This window comes from Acomys russatus, chromosome 4 (assembly GCF_903995435.1).
Source record: "Acomys russatus chromosome 4, mAcoRus1.1, whole genome shotgun sequence".
NCBI classification, from domain to species: domain Eukaryota; kingdom Metazoa; phylum Chordata; class Mammalia; order Rodentia; family Muridae; genus Acomys; species Acomys russatus.
The window spans coordinates 68666683-68688368 of NC_067140.1; the positions used below are offsets into that span (position 1 = coordinate 68666683).

At 42.1% G+C, this 21686-nt stretch overlaps 1 protein-coding gene across 1 annotated transcript; it reads left to right on the forward strand.

The window, feature by feature from the left end:
- Positions 1-1202: 1202 nt before the first annotated feature.
- On the forward strand, positions 1203-19279 carry Crls1 (cardiolipin synthase 1). Its single transcript, XM_051144692.1, has 7 exons — positions 1203-1605; positions 4708-4845; positions 7936-8065; positions 13167-13252; positions 14090-14158; positions 16700-16791; positions 18829-19279. The coding sequence occupies exons 1-7, from the start codon at positions 1318-1320 to the stop codon at positions 18914-18916; spliced, it is 891 nt and encodes a 296-aa protein (XP_051000649.1). The 5' UTR covers positions 1203-1317; the 3' UTR covers positions 18917-19279.
- Positions 19280-21686: the final 2407 nt, after the last annotated feature.

The following is a 21686-nucleotide window of genomic DNA, read 5'->3' on the forward strand; positions in this document are numbered from 1 at the left end:
GGTTTCTTTTGTAGCCCTGGCTGTCCTAGACTTTGTAGACCAGGCTGGCCTTGAACTCAAAGAGATTTGCCTTCCTAGTACTAGGATTAAAGGTGTGGAGTGCCACGCCTGGCCGCCAGCCAGTGCTTTTAACCACTGAGTCATTCTCCAGTCCCTAGATTTTTCTCTTAACAGCAGCGTTCCAATATGTGTACAAGAAATTAAAGATAGCTGAGCACAGTGGTGCACGCCTTTAATCCCAGCACTCGAGGGGCAGAGTTAGACCTTTGCAAGCCCAACCTGGTCTACAAAGCAAGGTCCAGGCCACTCAGGGCCACACAGGGAAATCCTGCCTCAAAATCAAAACGAAATTAAAGATGATCTTAATAAAATACTTCTCAAGTCTACAAACGTCAATTTTAATTTGGGCTTTAGGGACAACATTAGGGTAACTTCAACCCTGGGCTGAAGGAGAATAGTGGAAAGATTGCAAGGCCATCCATCCACATGGCATCCTTCCTCTAATACCATTTTTGCCTAACCTGGAATGCTATAACAAGTGGTAGAAACATGTTTGTAAGGTTAGGAAGCCAGTGTACCAACAATGTGCAGTTTATAATAATGTATTCATTGTTAGAACAGTGAACTGACTTGTTACTAGTTTGGAGTTCTTAGAATAAGCAAGATTCTTCTGCACACCTGTTTTCATTCCTGTCAAAGTAAAGGCAATAAGAGAACTTACGTTAGACTTGTCGATAGGACAAATAATACACTAATACAGTAATTACTTTCCCCAAGCAAACAATTAGTGATTACTATTATTGACATTTTTCATTGCTACTTTGGACCTATTAGCAGAGTAGGTCCTTACATTCATGCCAACACTAATACTTTAAATCTCCTTCAGTGGTCATACAGAGCCACGCACACGTGCGGGCCACTTGGCACCAGACAGTTTCAGGCCAGGGCCTGAGATAACTGGCTTCCTGTGGTAAGCAGCACTGGCTCACGGTCTTCCCTACCCGTGCTTCTTCTTAGCCTGCAGGCAGAAGCTGAACCACCCACCAACCGCGTCTTCCCTGCCCGCCAGCCCCAGCCGCAAGTGCTCGCCGCTGTCGCCCGGGGGCGCTGGGAAGCCGAGCTTCTGGGTGTCGTGAAAACGTCGTGAAAGCGGCCTTCCTTGGCGGTTCCGGGCCACCTGTATAAGTGGACGGTGCTGGAGTGTGGCAATTAGTATGGGCGCCTCCGTGAGGCCTCCGCGCCGCTCTGTTTCTGGGGAGGAGCTGGCGGCCGGCGGCAGGGGCTTCTGAGTTCTCGACGCTTGGGCTCCGCAGGGCCATGCTGGCTTGGCGCGTGGCGCGCGGCGCGTGGGGGCCCCTTCGCGTGGCCGTCCGGCCCCCGGGGGCGCGGCTCGGCAGGGGCGGCTCCCGCAGGGCCCTGCTGCCGCCCGCGGCCTGCTGCCTGGGCTGCCTGGCGGAGCGCTGGCGCCTGCGTCCCGCCGCGTTCGCCTTGTGGCTGCCCGGCGCCGGCCCGCGGAGCCACTGCTCGGGCGCAGGGAAGGCGGCAGCGGCGGCGGCGGCGGGGTCCGCAGCCGGACGGGGGGTCCCGGCGAGCGCCGCCAACACGGTACGTGCGACGGTCGGGCGCTGTCGCGACACACAGCCCGTGTTCTGGGAAGTTACCGGCAGGCAGGGCGTTCGGTTGCCGTGAGCTTCGGGGCCGCCCCGAGTTGGGTACAGTCTTTGGCTAAGTTAGAACCCGCTCTAATCCCCTTCTGCCCACATCCGTTGCTGGAAGGTGTGTCTGCACGTTGCATTGGTTAAAAATAACTATCGCTCGTCTGGTTTTTTTTTTTTTTTTTTTAATCTATTTTTAACTATTTGAAGCATTATCAATGTATAGGGTAAGTTCGGAGGAATCTTAAGAACGGCCCTTCTTTTCGCTTGTGTAGATTTGGGGTCATCATCCTTTGGCCTTTGGTAATCGTATACCTTAGCGGGAAGAATAATTATTTAGATTAGGTAGTAGTTAAAAGATCTTTCAACTTTGTGTTATAGAAAACTTAAGACTGTTGTTGAGGTAACAGAAGGAAGTCTCTGTCCACCTTACCTGATAAAATAACTGCCCAGACCGGAGGCAGCGGAGCACGAGCGTGGCACAGCTTTTGATGTCATGCTAGCAAGCTCCTGCAATTATTACATCTTCCATTGTTAGGTCTTAAGCGGCACTGGCCTGCTCTGCTTTCATCACTTACACAGCATGGGCTGAGGTGGCCACACCCCGGCAGGGGTCTCAACTTGAGGAATTAGCTTTAAAGCCTGCTGGAGCTTGAACGCTGGATGCTTTGAAGTTGCCCTCAACCTGGCTGAAGCCCTTCCTCGCACAGTTGGCCGAGTATGCCACAGGTTATCTGGTTGGGTAATCTTAGATTCAGCTTTCCCAGTGGTTTAAGTTTACAAATGTAGTAACTAGATATGAGATTTTCTTTTCCGAGACAGGGTTTCTCTGTAGCCTTTGGCTGTCCTGGAATTCGCTCCGTAGATTAGGCTGGCCTCCAATTTAAGAGATCCACCTGCCTCAGCCTCCCGAGTGCTGGGATTAAAGGCGTGTAGAACCGCACCAGGCCGAATGAACTTTTTTTTTTTTTTTTTTTTGGTAGGGCTCAGACCCATTCACTGCCCCAATAACTGTCCCGTGGTAGTTGTGTCTTTGCCAAGTGAAGTGATGACGTTGCCTGCAGTTTTCGGTTTAGTCTTGCCCCGTGGGTATGTCAGACTAACTTTGGAGCTCTTTCATTCTTGGCTTTTGCTTTGTATATCACATGTCCTTAATCAGGAGCTACCCTTCCCTCTTCCCAGCCTTTGTAAGTTGCTGTGATAATGGATCATTGTTTGATTTACTTTGTACCACAGTGTGGTCAAGACTTACCCTTTCCCGTACACATGCAAAAGTCGGGGCAGCCTCCCTGAGCTGTCTCACCAGCCTGACAGCTTTTCTAAATTTCGGAAAACATTCCAATCCTTGAACGTGGGTATAGATGAGGATGTTTTCGTACACCTATGTACTGTAGTCCTACTCTTTAATAGAATATTCCAGAAGTGAGGGCTCTCCTGCTTCTGATTTGGCCATTGTGACAGTATTCGGCCATTGTGACAGTATTCGGCCACTGACTCCAACAACCCTGCCACTACCCCTCTACACTGTACACTTCCTGTTGGGTTCTATTCATAAGCCAGCTCTTCTGAAGAGGTAGATGGCATGTGCGATTTTAAAGGATACTTTGAGAAACGAGCATTGCCACTCCCGCCTCCCTTGGTTTGTGCACACATACATACAAAGATCGTGGCAGCTTTCCTGGAGTGCCTTGCTCTCTCCCTCCCATATGTGTTCTGGGAACTCAGGTTATCAGAGTTGGCAGCAAGTACCCATACCTGCTCACCAGCCTGCTTTGCTTTTCTTTTCTAAAAAGGTTAAGGTTCAGGTGACTTGGTTACTGATTTACTGATTTTAAAAGATGCTAAGATGGTTCTATGAAGACAACGATCTGGGGGTGGGGGGGGGGTGGGGTGGGGTGGGGGTGGGGGGTTGGGGTAGAGGATTCGCGGGTGGAATCAGTTGTCTTGACAATGGAGAAAACAGTTCAGGTTCCAGGGAAAGACGTCTTCTTGCTATTTCTGTACCATGGGGTGCAGGGTATTTCAGCTGCTGAAGAGTTTTAAAGCTTAAATGCTCTCGAGAAATTTCTCTTTAACAAAGAAGTGTCGTCCTTCAGAACAACTAACTACCAAAGAACCCCCCCCCCCTTTTTTTTAAGGCATTAAAAGGATTGTTTTTCATGTGTACCAAGTTTTTTGTTTTGTTTTGTTGGTTTTTTTGAGACAGAGTCTCTCTGTGTCACCTTGGCTGTCCTGGATTTGCTTTGTAGACCAGGCTGGCCTTGAACTCATAGCGATCTGCCTGCCTCTGCCTCCCGAGTGCTGGGATTAAAGGCTTGTGCTACCACGCCTGGCAAGGAACCCTTTTGTTAGTGCCATTTTCTGACAGCTTTGCTTCAAATGAAATTTCAAGGAGTTAAAAATCCCAAGTGGGAGCTGTGAACACCCTTAGTTTTTTACTTGAGGGAGAAAAAGGTGTCTGAACATCTCCATGGCTGTTTTGGATGGATTTGCAGAGCTCTCCGTTTCTGGGTATCTCTGTCTTGGATTTAGCAGCCTCTTGACGAGAGTACCTGGAACTGATAATTCAGTTTTATTTCTGACAAAATTCTAGTATATTTGCCTACTTAGAGCGTCTTTCAGATCTTCTGCTTTAAAAGCAAAATTCTGCCCCCTGGCAGTGGACAAGGAGACTCCTTGTTGGTGTATATCAGTCAGGAGTAGAGCGGATGGCAGGCCTTCCTTCATCCTAGCTTGATGCCTGACTCGGTGCGAAGGGCAGATATGAGGGAATGAGGAGATGAGTGAGACTGGAGTACATGATGTGAAACTCATAAAGAATAAAACATTAAAAAAAAAAAGCAAAATTCTAAATTTTAATGAAGTCATCACATTTTTAGTTTATATGCTGAATAAGGCATATTTGTCTTTATGATAACTTCTCTCTATATATATATTTATGGGAACTACAAGTATTAAAGTTTTTTTTTTTTTACCCTTCAGTTAATAATGTATGTTTTTAAAAGTAGAATTTATAGTATTTTATTCGAATTGTGTTGTCTTTGTCTTTCAGTATGAAAATCCATGGACAATCCCAAATATGTTGTCAATGACGAGAATTGGCCTGGCCCCAGTGTTGGGCTATCTGATTCTTGAAGAAGATTTTAATGTTGCACTAGGTGTTTTTGCTTTAGCTGGCCTCACAGATTTGGTAAGTTTTGAATATATTTGCTTTTTGTTCCCTTTTTTCTAATTCCCTTGTAGCACAGCCGTAGCTTTTTCTGGAAGGATGTCCTCAGTGTGAGTATGATCTAGTGCTCCGTGTAAGGACTTGTCTGGTGTGTCCATGTGGAACTGCTTTTATCAGATCTAAGGGGGAGGGTAGTCTTTACCAAGTGCTTGCTGTAGAGGTAAGAGTCAAGAGAAGGTCTGGAACGCTCTTGTCTGCTCTAGAAGTACTCTGATCTGCACCAAGAGAAGGGAAGTAAGTAGTGGACGTTCACCATGGTCTTGGGGAACCAGGATGTGCCCTGCAAGCTGGTGCAGGCCAGCTCTGCTGCCAGCGTGGAACCTGCCCTCCCACTACGCACCTGTGACTGCTCTGCGGTGAAACCCTTAGTTTGAGATGGGATTGGGCACCCTTTCTCCTACTTCCTCGGCACATGGACGAAGAGAGAGGATCTTTGATATCATTCTGTCAATTTGGGAAGTGTGATATCAAATTAGAATTGGGAAAATAGTTTTATGATAGAAGGGTCTATTATTTTGCTGGCTGGCCACTACCATCGTATTTGACTGTATTTATCATCTACCTTTTCACAAAAGACTTGGAATGACTTATGAAATTCCAAGCCTATAGACACAGTTGGGAGAAGTGGAGGAGGATAAAGGAGAAACTTGAGGTCAGGGCTGTGCAAGCACGTGGAAATGGAAGTAGTATCATACAGGGAAAGTGAGGGGACGCAATATGAGCACCTGAAGAGGTGGTAATTTATATGTCTTCAAACCTACTTGTTTTTGAACATGTTTGCTCAATATTTATTTAATGAGACTAAAGTAAAAGTTGTATTGACATTTAAAAAAGCATTTGCTTTTGTTTTATGCTTAGTAAGGGGAAAACTTGCATTAGCATTAGTGATCAATGTAGAATTTACTGAAGGTTTGAAGGTGGACAAAAGTGACCATTTGCTTTTGTGGTGTTTCTAATATGCATCAGATACAGCCTTTCACATGGGCTCTTGCCTCTCCTTCACAGATGGTAGTTTTCCTTTGTCACTGTCGCACTCTTACTCTGTCTTCCCCCTGACTTCCGTCCTGCTTGCCCTCTGAAGCCTGAAGGTCTCTCCATGCGTTATTGTATAGTCTGAGGACATTAGACTGATGGTGGAATATTTTAGATAGGAAAGTTTTTGGTTTTTGTTTTCAGATACTGGGTTCACCTTTTATATTTGTAATTTATGAGAGCTTTGTGGGATAGCAGATCTGGCCTCACTGTATTGGCCTTATTGAATGAGAGAGAAGCACCCATTTACAAGACTGACATGATGTATATGGAAGCTACACGTAACTGGTACTATGTCATGTACCTTTCCATGAAGATTTTGATGCTTCTTCATTAACTGGTTTTAACCTGGGGACGGCAGGATCTGATTGTGTGGGACGTAGGCTCCAGGCCAGCAAGAGTTGGAAGCCAGACCGCTGGTGAGGAAGTAACTTAGAGGGAGTTGGAGTTTGGAGTTGAAAGTGGCTAGAGTTGGCTAATGTCCTGAATAAAGTATTAATATGGATATTAATATACTAGATAGGTTGGATGGGAGTGAAACAAGACCACCAAGGAACTTGGAGGGATGGGGAACAGTTGAGACAGGACAGGGGTCTAGGGGAAATCACTAAGTCTGATACCTGTTGCTTCAGGGTCTGATTGGGAGTTGGCTGATAAGAGGAAACAGCTAAGTGAGGTAGTAAAGGGAGAGGAAGAAGTGAATGGGCAATAAATAATCAGAAGCCTTGGGTGTTAGGAGGTGGTGAGAAAGGAAGACGAGGCTGTGAGATGTCTCAGAGGTGAGTGACAAGAGTGCTGCTATTGTTTTGAGGTCACTTGATCTGAAAATGCAGAGCACACTGGAGAGCTGCATGAGAACTTTCTAGAAGTATGAAGAAGATTGGCTTAAGTTGATAAGCAAATGAAGGGTGGTAATGCCTGGCACTGCTTTTAACGACATTTTGCTCTTTAGGGACTAGAGAAAGAGGGCAAAGGAATGGCTGGTTTAAAGATAGATGTACTGGGCAATGTTTTGCATTAGCTGAGGAATAAAAGACCAAAGGGAAAGACTGATGGTAGAGAGGAGCTGGACGGAGGAGGGAGGGAAATAACAAAAGGTGAAGGTGGGATGTGAATAAGGGAGACAAAATGAATACAGCTGAGCCATGTATCAGGTACAAGATGGGCAAGTACTGGTTGTCTTTTACTGTTTTCTTTCAGGAGAGTTTAGACATGGCCATGGGCTAGAGTGACAGCATTTAGTAGGGATGAAATAGGTGATGGGTATAATACTGGCCTTATTGAATGAGAGAGAAGCACCCATCTGCAGGCCAGAAGAGGGCATCAGATCTCATTATAGAAGGCTATGAGGCACCATGTGGTTGCTGGGAATTGAACTCAGGACCTCTGGAAGAGCAGACAGTGCTCTTAACCTCTGAGCCATCTCTCCAGCCCAAGAGTAGAAATTTCAAGAGAAGATAAATATTGTCAGTAGATGTAGTAGGTAGGCATTGATGCCCACAGAAAGAAGGGTTATGGTCATGAATCTGTGAGGTCAGTCAGCCCATTTTTGTTTTTTTTGTTTTTTTTTTTTTGAGCAGTGTTTAGCCATTTGCATGAAGGCCTAAAGTGCATGTAGATGGTATTGTGGGAGGAGTGAGGTGCAGTGAAAGAGTTGTACATGTTTACCTCTAATCCACTTACCACTGTGGTGCAGTCCCTACTCTGTCAGCCTGCCTTCTGTGACTTTTGTGGGGTTCTTTATTTCTATATTTATGTTTGAATTCATCCCACATGAGCACGTTGTGAAAGTAGTGAAAAGTCAGTAGGACATCTTGAAGGAGAAAGAACACAATAAAAATATGTGATGCTCGTTTCAGACTAATTGCTATTTTAAAAGCTAAAAATGCTTGGGGATAAGAAATAAGATTTTAATAGCATTTTCTGAAAGAACAGTTGTTTTTCTGGTATCTCTTAAACTTCAAAATTTCTACTCTGTTCCTGTTGTGATGTTTATTTTAAAAACACTTCTATTTTCAGTTGGATGGATTTATTGCTCGAAACTGGGCCAATCAAAAATCAGCTTTGGGAAGTGCTCTTGATCCACTTGCTGATAAAGTTCTTATCAGCATCTTATATGTTAGCTTGACCTATGCAGATCTTATTCCAGGTAAGAACACTGTTCTGTGTACTTTAAACACCAGGGAAGAACAATGGCAGTGAGCTCGGGCCTTTTCTTGAGAGAAAGTTTTTCTTCCAAAATATATTTTAAACTTTAAAGTGTTTCCTCAGTTTTAAATCAACTGTTTTTTGCTTGTCTCAGTTTATTGTAGAATTAGTGCCCTTGTTACACTAGTAGAAAGTTTCTTTATAACTTTGTTTAAAATTAATTGAGATAATAGTCTACAGTGCCAGTTATGGAGAGCCACCTCTCCAGCCCCCATGGTTATCTTTATTAAGTACAGTTTATTCATAATGGGAACTCATACTACGAATATTATCTGTAAAATTTTACATTATTCATTATTGTGCAGTTTCAAGTCATATCCACATATAATGCATTATCTGAATACTCTGAAACTCCATGGTCTCTTGCTTTGAGCATTGTACATGCTTCTCTGGCTCTTCCTCTTGTGCTCACACTGTATTCCAGTGTACATGATATTAGAATAAGCTTTTTCTAAAATTATTTACCCACAGGGAATACAAATCTGTTGGGTTTTGATTGATTTGGTTACATGGAATGCATAGATCTCGTTGGAAATTTTGACATTTTTTTACAGTAGTCTTTTGGGTTACAGTATGCCACGTATCTACTGTATTTAGGCCTTCTATGATATCTTTCAGGGTTCTATAATTTTCTTCAACACAGTAATAAGTTTTTGATAGATTGATTCTCAAGTATTTGATAGTTCTTAATGTTCTTACCAGGGGATGCTTTTAAGCTCTGTTGTGTGATAATTGTTGTTATTGATGTGATGACAGCTGGTTCTTTCCTAATGTTAACCTGTGTTTAGTGAAACTTTGTCCCTCTGACTACGTTACATTCTTCTGGCTTGTCTCCAGGCCCAAGGGACACTTTGGTTAATAACTACTTCTTTATCTCTTTGACCTTCCTAACTATACTATGGATCTCTTGCTGAGCAGGGCGGGAGCAAGCCTGACTTACCCCGAGCTCAGACAAGGCTCTAACAGCTGCTTTGTGGGATGATTCCTGCAGGCTTTCATAGAGATCCTCTTTTCAAGCTTAGTAGTGTTTTGTGGAAATTTCTTTCAACTGTTTATTATGGTGGAACTCTGAGAACTCTTTCTTGGCATATTACTGGTCTTGCATTTTCCAAATCCCTTTAACGTGCTATGATGAGGTGAGTTGCCCTGCTGCTTTTCTAGTGTTGAAACAGCCTGTAGTTGCTGGTGTAAATCCAGCTGGGCCAGGGTGTGTTCTGGAAGTATTGGTGGATTTGGTTTGATTGTGTTTTGTTGACACTTTCTCACTCAGGTTCATGAGATTAGCCTGGCTTACTTTTTGTGGGGGAGTTCTTTGTGAGTTTTGCCCCCACCAGCGGCTTTATGCTTGATAGGCATGTTTTACTACTGGCTAAATCCCCAGGCTCTAGCCTGGAGTTTTTTTGTTTTTTGTTTTCTCAAAAAAAATCTTAATTGGTTTTTAACTTAACTTTTTAAGTTATTAGGAAATGGGTTTCATCATGACGTCTTTGTTACACGTTGTTCTCAGCCATTCCCTGTCTTTGCTTCCAGTGACTCATTTTCATTTTCACGTTAGTGCCCCTTTGCTTCCTCTGACGCCTGGATGCAGTACCTGTTCTGTGGCCCACCTTGCTTAGGGGCTTGCTCTTTCAAGGATCTCCTTTTTAGCTTTATGACCTACAAAAACATAAATATACATGCATAAATATGCACATGTATCCATGTAAAATTTTAAGTTCTGTATAAGAGAAAAACCTGGTTTTTGAGTCTTGATTATTTAGTCTAATAATGATTTCCAATCTATTTGCTGCAAATGTCATGAATCCCTTTTTCTTTTTACTGAATGCAAGTTTTTGAGCATCTAGGCTGGTTCTGTTCCCTGGCTTTTGTGAACAGTGCAGGAGTAAACGTGCAGGTTCTAGTGTGCTGCCTAGGGCCCTGCTGTGCACTCAGTGGCATAGCCGGGTTATATGGGGTTCTGTTCTGTCTCTTGAGGCTCCGTACAGATTTTTATAGTAGTTACATTCCCACATCAGTGAAGATAAGGCTCCCCTTCCCCACATGGCTCATCAGCTGTGCTGTCATTTCTTCTTGGTGATAGCTATCCTCACCGGGTCCCTGTTTTTAATGTCAGTGCTGTTACTAGCCTCATCAAACAGGTTAGTGACCTTTTTTCCTTCTGTTCTTGGGTGGTATTCATGGGACAACTGCTGTTTTTTCATTTTGATGCTTGATAGAATTTGTTGAAACATTGAGGAGAGTTTGAAAGGTGAATACTTTTTAAAAATTGTTCCAGAGTAATTCAGTTTAATAGTTCATTTTGTGTGCATTTTGCAAATTGTGATTCTTTGTTACCTAGAAGCTTACCTATTGTACTTACATTATTAAGTTTCTTATTTGTAGCAACTTTTTTATTGGTACCGTAAGTTATATAGTAATGTTCTAATTTTCATCTTGAGTCTTATTCCCTTCTGTTTTTCTCTTGATTAGTTTTGCCACATGTTTGCCAGTTCTGTGACTTATAATGAAACAAATAAGGGTTTGAAAAGACTCAGGAAATTTTAATTCATCACTAAATAGTGCTCTCCCCACTCTGGGTTCCCTTGACCTTTTTTTGTATATCAGTTCTTCTAGTAGAAGTAAGAAAGAAACCACATGTGATGAAACATTCTTTAGTAGCCTTAGTAAAATAGAAGAAATAGATTAAATTTTTCATGAGATATTTTATTTAACTAGTGTATTAATGTCATTCTGCTGGGCTGGTGAGGTGACTCAGTGGGTAAAGGCACCTCTAAGCCTGAAGCATACCAGAGTTCAGGTCTGGACATATATAGTGGGAAGAGAGAACTGAGCAAGTTCTCTGAGCTCCTGCGCCATGGCTCCCACCTCACACGCTTACAGACAAAATAAATCTTTTAAATGTAATCCAAAAAGTTTAGAATGTGATTTTTAGCATAACATTATTAAAAGTTACCAAACTGCAGTATAAAACTTCAAAATCAAGTGTTTATTTGCATTTCCTGTACCTTTCCATTCTGTACTCCTACTGTGTGTATCGACAGCACAGCCTTCCCGGGGACACATTGCTTGTTGTTTTCCAGCTTTTCTGAAGTTATGTGAGGCTGCATTTTCTGCTTATGTATCACTTTTTCATTGCATTTCGTGTTTGTGTTTTTGCCATTGTCCATACAGAATATTTTCCTGACATTTATTTTGTCTGGTTAATAACTATTTCTTAGTTTGGCGATGTGAACACTTACCTAACATGCACAAGGACCTGTGTTCAATCCTCAAAACAACCAGAATAACTATATTTTAGTTATGAGTGTATATGGATTCTGTCTTTTGTTAATGAATTCAAGCTTACGTGAATGTTCAGAGACTGTGCTCTATGATTTTAATCTTTCAGCTGGTATACAATCAGATTTTATAAGCATGTGCTTCAGTAAGTGGGTATTCTGTAGTACTAATTTGTATTGTCCTGTGTATAAGCTCTGTGTGTAAGCTCAGTAAATGTAATTTTCAGTCTTGTTGAAATCTTTCACATCTTGACCTTCTCCCCTGCCCCCAATTTGATCTGCTTTTCAATTACTGAGAGATTGAGTGAAAAGTTTCCTTCTGTGTGTCGTATTATTCATCCCCTCACCTCTCTCCACCATTCTAATTTTGCTTTGTTAGTTTTTAAATCATGCTATTAACAACACATAAATTGGAATTGTATATTTTTGACAAATGGAATATTTATTTGGAAATGGTCCACCAGATGGTTCAGGTAGTAAAATGACTCCAGAGACACTGCCAGTTCCCAGTGCTGGGCTGACTCCAAGAGCCCTGCCCAGGTCTGTATCCTATAGACCCCTGTAGACCTCCATCCCTGCATAGGTTCCTTGATTTGCAGAGATTGACCACATTTCAAAGTGTGGTTGTTGTTAATTTATCAGCCAGTGCTTACTGTAGAAGCGTTTGTTTAATGGTTTAAAGGGTGCATCAGAAATCATGGTTTATAGTCTGCCAGACACTTGTTCTTTTTGAAACAGTGCTGTCCTGGAGGGTAAGGCAGGTGCAGAGCAATAGAGTGTCAGAACTAGAGAGGACCCTAAACACAGCTGTGGAGGCCCTTTGAGCTGCTTGAAAACACCATGAGAGGGATAGCTGTGAACTATTATTTCAGTTCAGGATTTTTTCCCATTAAATTTATTTTGTAAAAGATACAGGATTGTGGTTAAAACTTTGTATTGTACAGAAGACTCTAAAAGTAAAATAAGTTCTCTGTCCTCCCATCTAAAATATCCTCTTATTGGTTATGGCCCTGGGACCATGCTGGAAAACCTGAGGAATATGAGTTGAGTATCCCAGTGACACAGTTTGGGTTTTTGGCTTGTTTGGAGATTAGTCATTCTCAGCTGGCAATATGCAAATATCCCAGGACCCAAGAAACTGAAATCTGAAACATCTCTTGTCCAAGCACACTGGATAAGTGAGACGCAGCCTGTGATAGGAATTGATTGACAGGCTGGGCAAGGAGAAGAAAAACAGCTCACTGGGGAGGATCCAGCGCAACAGGAGTGAAGATATTTTTGTATTTCTGTAAACTGTGTGTAAAAACTCTTTAGAGACTAGGCTAAAATTCAGATCCAGGAAATCCTGAGACTTGAGGACATTTCAGCTTCTCTGACACCCCCCTTTACCTCTTGATCATTGCTTTTCACTGGGTTCCAGTGAGCATGACTTCATTTTTCCAGCTGAGGAGAGTGGGGTGTCGGGGGGGGGCTTGGTGTAGCTCCCACTATTACGTACAGACTTGGAGTTTATAGACAGACATATGAGAGAAGGAAAGTGGAAAGCTGATCAGAGTTCTGGAGGCACATGTGTCACAGAGCCACGTCTGTGGTTCATTCTCATGAAAAGCGGAATGAAAGGCCAGGGCTTCACTGCAGGGACCTGCGTCATCGGTACGTATTGATTACAGGAAACACTGAGTGGTGTGAGGCCGAATGGGGCTTTATTATAGTCATATCAGTAATTTATAAACTCATTACAGCTATTTTATATTTGGTTTTCAGTCCCACTCACTTACATGATAATTTCCAGAGATGTCATGTTGATCGCTGCTGTGTTTTATGTCAGATACCGAACTCTTCCAACACCGGTAAGTTTCAGAAAATATTCCTTTAGCATTACTTATAAATTTCACTCAATTAATGCAGCTTCACTTTATGAGTTATTTATGGAAATTATTTTTTAACTTATTTACCAGGAATTAGGAAAAAAATTGCAGTTCAGTTTGAACACATGAGTAGTCCATTTTAAAAGCTGATTTCTGGCTAGGTGTGCTGACACATGCCTTTAATTTCAGCAGTCCAGAGGCAGAAGCAGAAGCAGATGGATCTCTGTGAGGTTGAGCTTAGTCTGGGGTCTACAAGGCCACAATGAGATCCTAATTTAAAAAAAACAAAAGCAAAACAACAACAACAAAATCTTTTGGTTGATGGTGTATGAAACCCAGGGCAGCCAACTAGGCCCCAAGCAGTTAGAGGTGCTTCATAGCTCCTAGCTAATATTGTTTCCTTTAGCCTTGCCATGGATGGTCTAGACGTTGCTTTTAATTAGTTATAAAAGAATGGAATGGTTTGCTTACATACTAAGTTTATTGAATCTGTAAATATTGAGTCCAGCATACGGCATTACTTTTTTTGGTTCTGAGGAAAAATATTTTGTTCATTTTGTTTTTTAACCTACAAAAGAGAATAACATAAGTTTCTTTAGTAGAAATGTGATGAAGCAAACTTTGTGAGAGCGATTGTATAAAATTTTGTAGGGCTTGACAAATCTACATTTTGAAGAGTCTTATTTTCAGTGGTTTAGAAAGTTAGTTGTGCTCATTTAACACGATAAGGAAGATGTATATGCACACCCTGGGGCTAGGCGCTGTTGACTTGTGTTTGTACCTGAACAATAAATTGATACTTTTTTTTTCTTTTGTCAGCGAACACTGGCTAAATACTTCAATCCTTGCTATGCTACTGCTAGGTTAAAACCAACATTCATCAGCAAGGTAAGAGCCTCACAGCAGCCTTTAAAGAAGTCAGTCTCAGTCAGGAGCGATTGAATGAAAGTACTCTTAAAAGTTTGTGTGCGGGAGTCTACATGCACATGTGTGGAGGGCAGAGACTGCTCGCTGCAGGCGCTTCTCTCTTCATCTAGTGGGTCCTGGGAATTCAACTCAGGTTGTCAGGCTTGGCCACAGGTACTTTTGCTTGCTCGGCCGTCTCACTAACTCGAATGAGATAAATTTAAAAGCATTAATTTGAGGGTCTAGAAGAGAGGTCAGGGAGACAATTTTCAGTTAATTCTTCTGTCTTCTAAATTTTTTTGATCCTTAGTATATGAAGTTTGTCTTTGTTAATGGTCTAAAATTTATACCTTGAATGAGATCATAGGGTAGTAAAAAGTTGAGGTATAAGTGCTTTTTGATTGAGATGCAAGATTATGGAGAGTCCCTTGTGCTTTTCCTGTCTCCCTGTTGTCAAAACACACACATATAAGACCCATTCATTCATTATGAATTTTAATTGTAGACGCGTGTGTGTGCGTAGACTCGTCTTGGTAGTCTTCTTTCCACATTTATGTTTTTGGTTGGTTTTTTGTTTGTTTTTCGAGACAGGGTTTCTCTGTGTAGCCTTGGCTGTCCTGGACTCCCTTTGTAGACCAGGCTGGCCTCGAACTCACAGGGATCCGCCTGCCTCTGCCTCCTGAGTGCTAGGATTAAAGGCGTGCACCACCACACCTGGCCCGAGGCAAAGTGTCTTAATTAAACTTTAAGCTTGCCTTAGCTCTAGGGATCTCCTGTCTCTCTACCCTGCTGTCATTTCTTTAGTCCCAACCCTTTTATCTTTAAGAGTATTAAATGAAAAGAGAGTAGACAATTGTACTCACTAATAAACAGTTACTCTAAGTTGTGTATTGTGTTTTGCTAAGTCTTTTTCAGGATCATAGATGTATACAACCTTTATACAGAAAGGAGGTATTAGTGCCTTGATAAGGTCACTGACGCATCCTTCTGCTCCACTTCTTGTGACAGAGAGGCAACAGATTAGATATCCTTGGGGCAGAGGGAACCTTTTTTTTTATATTTTATATAGGTTTCCTGGTGCCAACATAGAGGGAGCTTTTAGCTTCATGTGACTTTATGTATGTCAAGTGCAGTAATTTGAATGCAGCACTTGATAGAAAGTCACTTAAAGTGCTGGGACAGATGCACCAATAAATACTTGTTTTTATAGGAATTTCTTATCATAATTTATTATTATTTATTTTTTAAAATTTATTTTAAAGACAATGTGTAATGTAAGAGTAGCTTTTATTTGTCTGATGCAGTTGTCATCTTGGAGACTTAGTGCTGCCATGTGCTAACCTAGGCCTAGAATGTTCACAGCCTCTGAGACTTACTGCTAAATAGGCTCACACTTTCCAGTTTTTTCTGAGCTCTAGCTGCCTGGTTCAACTCAGCTATTCTGGCTCAAACTCCTCTCCCAGCTGACTGGTTCAAATTGGCTTCTCTCATCAGCTTCTGACTGAATGCCTCAAACTAACTCCAGCAATGTGTCCTAATCTTCTGGCTCCTTCTCATTCTCTGGCTCGTCTGTCTTCACCTGTGTCTAGCTTGTTCTTTCTCTACAACATGTCTCTGTAAAACTCTCCTGGTAAAACTACCCCTGGCCCCACCCCCACCCTGTCCCCTCGCTGCTCCCTTTTAAGTCACCTCTCCTTCCTCTGTTCTCCTCAGAGTTGGCCATAGCCTGTTCTGTCACCTCTTTCTCTGGTTCGTCACTTTGTCTGCACCTCAATTAGACGTCACTTTCAAACACAGATGCTTCCTTCTGTCAACGAACTTTGTCTTTATTCTTTAGGGTTAAAGATGTGTGCAAAGGGCGCCTGCATTCCCCCTAGAGTAGCCACGTTGCTGGATTAAAGCCCCTTTTCAGTGCGATCACTGCATTTGACTGTGGAAGGAGAGCAATGGACCAAGTAGCATCTCTGTACACCTTCCTTAACTTCCACCAGGCCCAGATTGTTTCATAGAGTGCCATTTTCAGACTATTTCTGGTTCTGTTTTATGCTGTTGAGGGTCGGCAGTTCTTACTTCCCTGGGGATTTCATGGCAATGACTGCATTTCAGTTTTCTGACCTCATGGTGCAGCAGGCAGCAAGTAAAGTGGCCTTGGAAGTCTGGGTTCTAGGTTTGGCTCTACAGCCTGTTGTGGTCTGCTCACCCAAGGAGAAGCCACTTCATTATTTCATATTTACAGAGCTATTTGAATGGACAGCTTGGGGGGGGGGGCTAAGAATTTTATAGCATCATTGAATTGCTGTGAGATTCAAGGTATGGTACTTCTGATAGTTGTCACTACCCTATATAGGCAGATAAGTCAGCTGGTGACTCTGATATGTTATGCATTTTACCTGGGAATGCCAGCTTTGGGATGCATAATGTCAGTCAGTATCCAGAGTGTGTCATGATGAAAATACCTTTGCCTCAAAAGCGTAAAACAGGGTCCAATTGGCACTGTTCATTTATAATGCCTTTATTTTTAAGGTAAATACAGCAGTCCAGTTAATTTTGGTGGCAGCTTCTTTGGCAGCTCCGGTTTTCAATTATGCTGACAGCATTTATCTACAGATACTATGGTAAGTTAAATTTAGAATTACTCTGAGACTATCAGTACACTGGCTTATTGTGATAATCCTAGAGTGACTTTGGTCTTTAAGTATTTAATGAACATTAGGTAGACAAAGTTGTGGCCACCCATTTTCCCTTCCTTTCTAGTCTTTCCACTACTTTTCATGATTTTGCTTTGAGTCTGCTTAGTGCCACTTGTGTGTGCGTGGGTAGAGTACCCTCTACCAGAGCATAGGTAGCCTCTAAGAAGCCACATCCTGAAGAAAACAATTCTCCCTTAGCCAGCAGCCAGCAGTTGCCAATAGCTCCTCAGAAAAGGGTAGAGCTCCATGAGTCCCTATAGTATCCATGCAGAGATTTTTAGGTTGTTTGTGCAGGGTCTCATGCATGCATATAGTCACAGCCACTAGAAGTTTATGTGTGTAGTGTCTCCATCATGTCCAACAAACAGTTTCGTTAAAATTGTCCACTATCTCTGGCTCTTAAAATCCCCCCTGCTTTTTGCATGATGATCTCTGAGCCTTGGGGGGTTGGGTGGAGAGTGTAATATAGCTCTTCTGTTGTAGCTGGGAACTCCATAGTCTCTGATAAACAACAGTCTTACCCAGCTGTGAACCCTGGAGGTACGATAGCAAGTGGCAAGATATTTTTGCAATAGTGGCACAGATGCTATGGGACTAGCCAACCACTTTCATATTGGATTTAAAACCTACTCCACAATATGGAACTAAAGCTTGGTTCCATTAACAGAACCTAAACCCAGTGGCTGGCTAACTCATAGGCCCTAGGAGAGAGCTTAGTAATGATCATTCTGCTAAGTAGTGAGTTGCCCCCTAAGTTTCTGTCTTTACACCCATATGTTAGTGCATCTCCCAACCCTCATCAAAGAAGCGTCTTTACAGTAGATGGTGCACTATCATTCTTAGGCATGGAGCGTAGAAGTTGGCAGTCACAACTTGGAAGAATGAGAAGGATTGCCAGTGTGTTAGAGTTTTGGAGGTAGAGAGAGCAAAGGAGTAACTGCAGGAAGGAAGGGGCATTTGAGCCATAACAATAGGTGAGCTGGGTCCTCAGCAGACATTTGAACGATGGTGTTGAGGATCCAGCCTAGTAGAGGGGTGCAGCGGGAGGACCCACTTGGGGCTCATTTTAGTATGCTAATTACTCATTTATAAATATCTTGAAATGTGTCAAAGTCAAGCTTTAAACATTCTAAATAGACTGCCATGCTGATTTTTTTTTTTTTTTTTTTTTAAGTTTTGTGAGACAGGGTTTCTCTGTGTAGCTTTGGCTGTCCTGGACTCACTTTGTAGACCAGACTCACACGATCCACCTGTCTCTGCCTCCCGAGTGCTGGGATTAAAGACATGCGCCACCACCGCCCAGCTTGCCATGCTGATTTTAAGCTATATTTTGGTAAACTTTTAATAAAAACTTGCTTTAGCACTCTGAACAAAGTTGGGTGGTTAATCAAAGTAAATTATGCTAAAGACCTAAAAATGATACAGTCTAAGCTATTTTCTCACATAAAATGAAAAAAATTTTCCTTTGTTTAATCAATGCAGGTTTTTTGTTCTGTTTTGTTTTTTCTTTTTCTTTTTCCTCTCAAATAAACTGCATCCATATATAACCTGATTCTCCTGTTTTTGCTGCAAGGTAGTGCATGCCTTTAGATATGCACCAACCAGTCTGAGTAGGAATGATCTGGATTTGAGCTATATTTCTCCAGTCTTCTGTCATCTCCATTTCTGTCTGCTTAAATATGTTTTTGTGGAAGAAAAATGAGAACATACAAGCACCTAGGATTGTGTGTGGGAGAAGACAATTCCTAGTGCTACTTGTCTCTAGACCTTGATAATTAGATAGCTTTTACTTGGCATTACCAATTCAAATGAAGTCTTGAAGCCATGGGTTTAGGTTTTGTAGTTAGACAATTCCATCACACAGTCCCATTTTCCTACTCCATCTTTTACATGTGTACTTTATGATTTCTGTTGTTAGTGCATTTAGGTTTGACAGCTGAGTCCTATTTCTCTCCTTCCAAGGTGTTGTACAGCGTTCACTACAGCTGCGTCAGCATACAGTTACTATCACTATGGTCGGAAAACTGTTCAGGTGATAAATGACAAATGAGAGGCACCCAGTTCAGCAGCAAGGAAGCAACTTGCAGCAGCAGCAGCAGCAGGAGCAGCAGCAGCAGCAGCGCCGATGAAAGCTACAGGACTTTCCTGATCTTGGTGTTCAGCTTGTGAAAGGACTTGTCAGACAAACCATGTCTTCAAAACCGAAGTAATGTACATTGAAAATGAGCTCGATCATGGGCCTATGCAGAATTTCCAGTGTATTTTTAAATACAAATAAAATTATAATGTAGAATTTTTTTAATTAATTCTTTTTCTTTTGGTTTTTCGAGACAGGGTTTCACTGTGTAGCCCTGGCTGTCCTGGACTCGCTTTGTACACCAGGCTGGCCTCGAACTCAGAGATCTGCCTGCCTCTGCCTCCTGGGATTACAGGCATGCGCCACCCCTCCCGGCAATGTAGAATTTTTAATCTTAGGTTTTTGATTAATTTGTGAGATGAATTATTCTATTTATCATTTTTTTAATGTTTAAAAGAACATAGTTGATAACTTGGAAACAAAGGAAAGCAGGAGGGAGTTTGATGAGGTTAGATCTGTGCCTTGCACAGAATGGCTGTACATTTTTATGTTTGAATTTAAGTCTATATACACATTAACAGTCATGTGATTTATATTGTTTGAAAAGGTGAGAATAAACTGCAGTGGGTAGCATTAAGGTGTACAGAGCTTTAAAATGCAGTAAGTTTTGAAAATAAAAAAGATGAAACAAAATAGAAGGTATTGAAATTCATCAGTAGTCTTCCAGCCTCTCAGGTATCAAACAGGTTATGTATCAGGATAACAGATAACACAGGAGTCAAACGGAGAACATGGGTATTATTAGGCTTTGCATCTGAAAGGCAGAGAATTACATCATGCCTCCCACTGTTTCTAATGTGATATTTATATGATTTTGGAACTTGTACTCACATGTCTTGTAAATAATATTAAACTTTATATTTTTCAAAGTTTTTTTTTTTTTTTTAACTTTGGTGAATCTTCTATTGTTAACATGATAAAAGAATAAAAGAACTGGGGGAAAAATACACACATACCTTCCACTTGCATTGTTTGGTGATGTGTCTTTATGAAGCTGTGAAAGTTTCCCCATCTCTGAAGTGCACTTAGATGTAGAATTTCCCCTGACAATGTAAAAGTGACTGGTTCAGGACCATCTGATTTTAAGGACCTGCTGTACCCTTGTGTTTAGGGTAGTGGGGTACAGGTAGGGTCCAGGAGCTGGGGGTTTCTCCATATACTGGAGGCCTTCACTTGCCCTTTCTCCTTAGCTCTAAGCTAAGTGTAATATGGAATCATATAGTAAGCCTCTCCAGTCATCTTGTTGAAGTGTGCTAAATCAGAAGTTAGAGATAAGCAGTCAAGCTTTCTTGCACTGTGCATTGGTGCAGCCCTCTGCTGCTGGTCCTGGCCTCTCATCCTAGAGCACCAGCGCAGCCGTGTGTTAGGACGAGAGTGTGCTCCAGTCTCAGGTTTGGATATTTGGTCCCCAGTTAGTGGCACCATTTGGGGAGGTTGAGGAGGAAGAAGTATGTCACTGGGGACAGGCTCTGGGGTCTCAAAGCCACGTCCCATTGCCAGTCCTAGCTCTGCTTTTGCTTGTGATTCAAGATTTGAACTCTTCAGCTCTAAGCATCTACTGCCATGCCTACCTGCTGCCAGCTGCTGCCAGCTCCTCTGCCATGACGGATTCTTACCCATCTGGAACTTTTCCTTATGTAAGTTGCCTCGGTCTTGGTGGTTTGTCACAGCAATAGAAAAGTAACTAATGCAACCACCCATGGCTTGGAGCACACTAAAGCCTACCGTTGAATCACAGGGGCAAGAGAAGGATGGGGCAAGGCTGCCGTTGCTTCTGCCTCAACTCTCCTGTGCAGTTTCCTAACTGGGAGCTGCTGAGGCTGCAGACAGAAGGACTGCTGGAGCATCCAGGATGGTGAGCCCATAGAAATGTCAAATAAAAAGATGGCAAAGTGCTGGTGGAGGAAATTAGATGTTTACTCTGCTTTATTATATTTGCTTATTATGGTTATTGTTGACCCATAGTATCCTTCATATGAAGGGGGTTAATCTAGCTCTGGTCAACATGTTTTCCGTATCTACTCTTAGAGTCCAAATGTCCTCAGGACTTTTTATACTGAAAAAAATTTTTTTAGATTTATTTTTTATTTATACAGTATTCTGCCTGCATGTGTGCCTGTATACCAGAAGTGGGTACCAGATCTCATTTTAGATGGTTGTGAGCCACCTTGTGGTTGCTGGAAATTGAACTCAGGACCTTTGGAAGAACAGCCAGTGCTCTTAACCTCTGAGGCATCTCTCCAGCCCCTGAATTGTTACAAAATACATTCTGTCCATTAAATATGCTGGAATTGTATTTAAATGAGAATATTAGATTATACATTTGTGTGTACAAATTGGCAAATTTATTTCAATGTCTCTACAGAATAGATTCATTCTTAAGAGTAGGCTAACAACATTGGGGCCATTTAATTGCATGTCTTAGAACTTAGTACTAGTTCACATTTTTGGTTTTTGTAATTTTTTAGGCAGGATCTAGGGGAGGTCTTTTGAGTGCTTAATCCAATTCTCTTGGGCATACATTTGATGAAACTAGGGATATAGTTTAGGATGTTGAAAAGTGCTTGAATACTTAGCCACTTAGCAGTGTATAGTACAAATCATGCTCAGGTCCGGCTTGGATGTGCTTGCTGTCTGCAGCATGGTGTTTGTGCTGCAGCCTGTTCTGAAGATGACAGATGGA

What these genes read in the sequence shown, in the direction of transcription:
- Crls1 (XM_051144692.1), top strand. Translation starts at nt 1,318, where the DNA reads ATGCTGGCTTGGCGCGTGGCGCGCGGCGCGTGGGGGCCCCTTCGCGTG. An exon ending in CGGCGAGCGCCGCCAACACG is followed by an intron (nt 1,606 to 4,707) that starts GTACGTGCGACG and finishes TTTGTCTTTCAG; the next exon opens with TATGAAAATCCATGGACAAT. An exon ending in ATTTATCTACAGATACTATG is followed by an intron (nt 16,792 to 18,828) that starts GTAAGTTAAATT and finishes TCTCCTTCCAAG; the next exon opens with GTGTTGTACAGCGTTCACTA.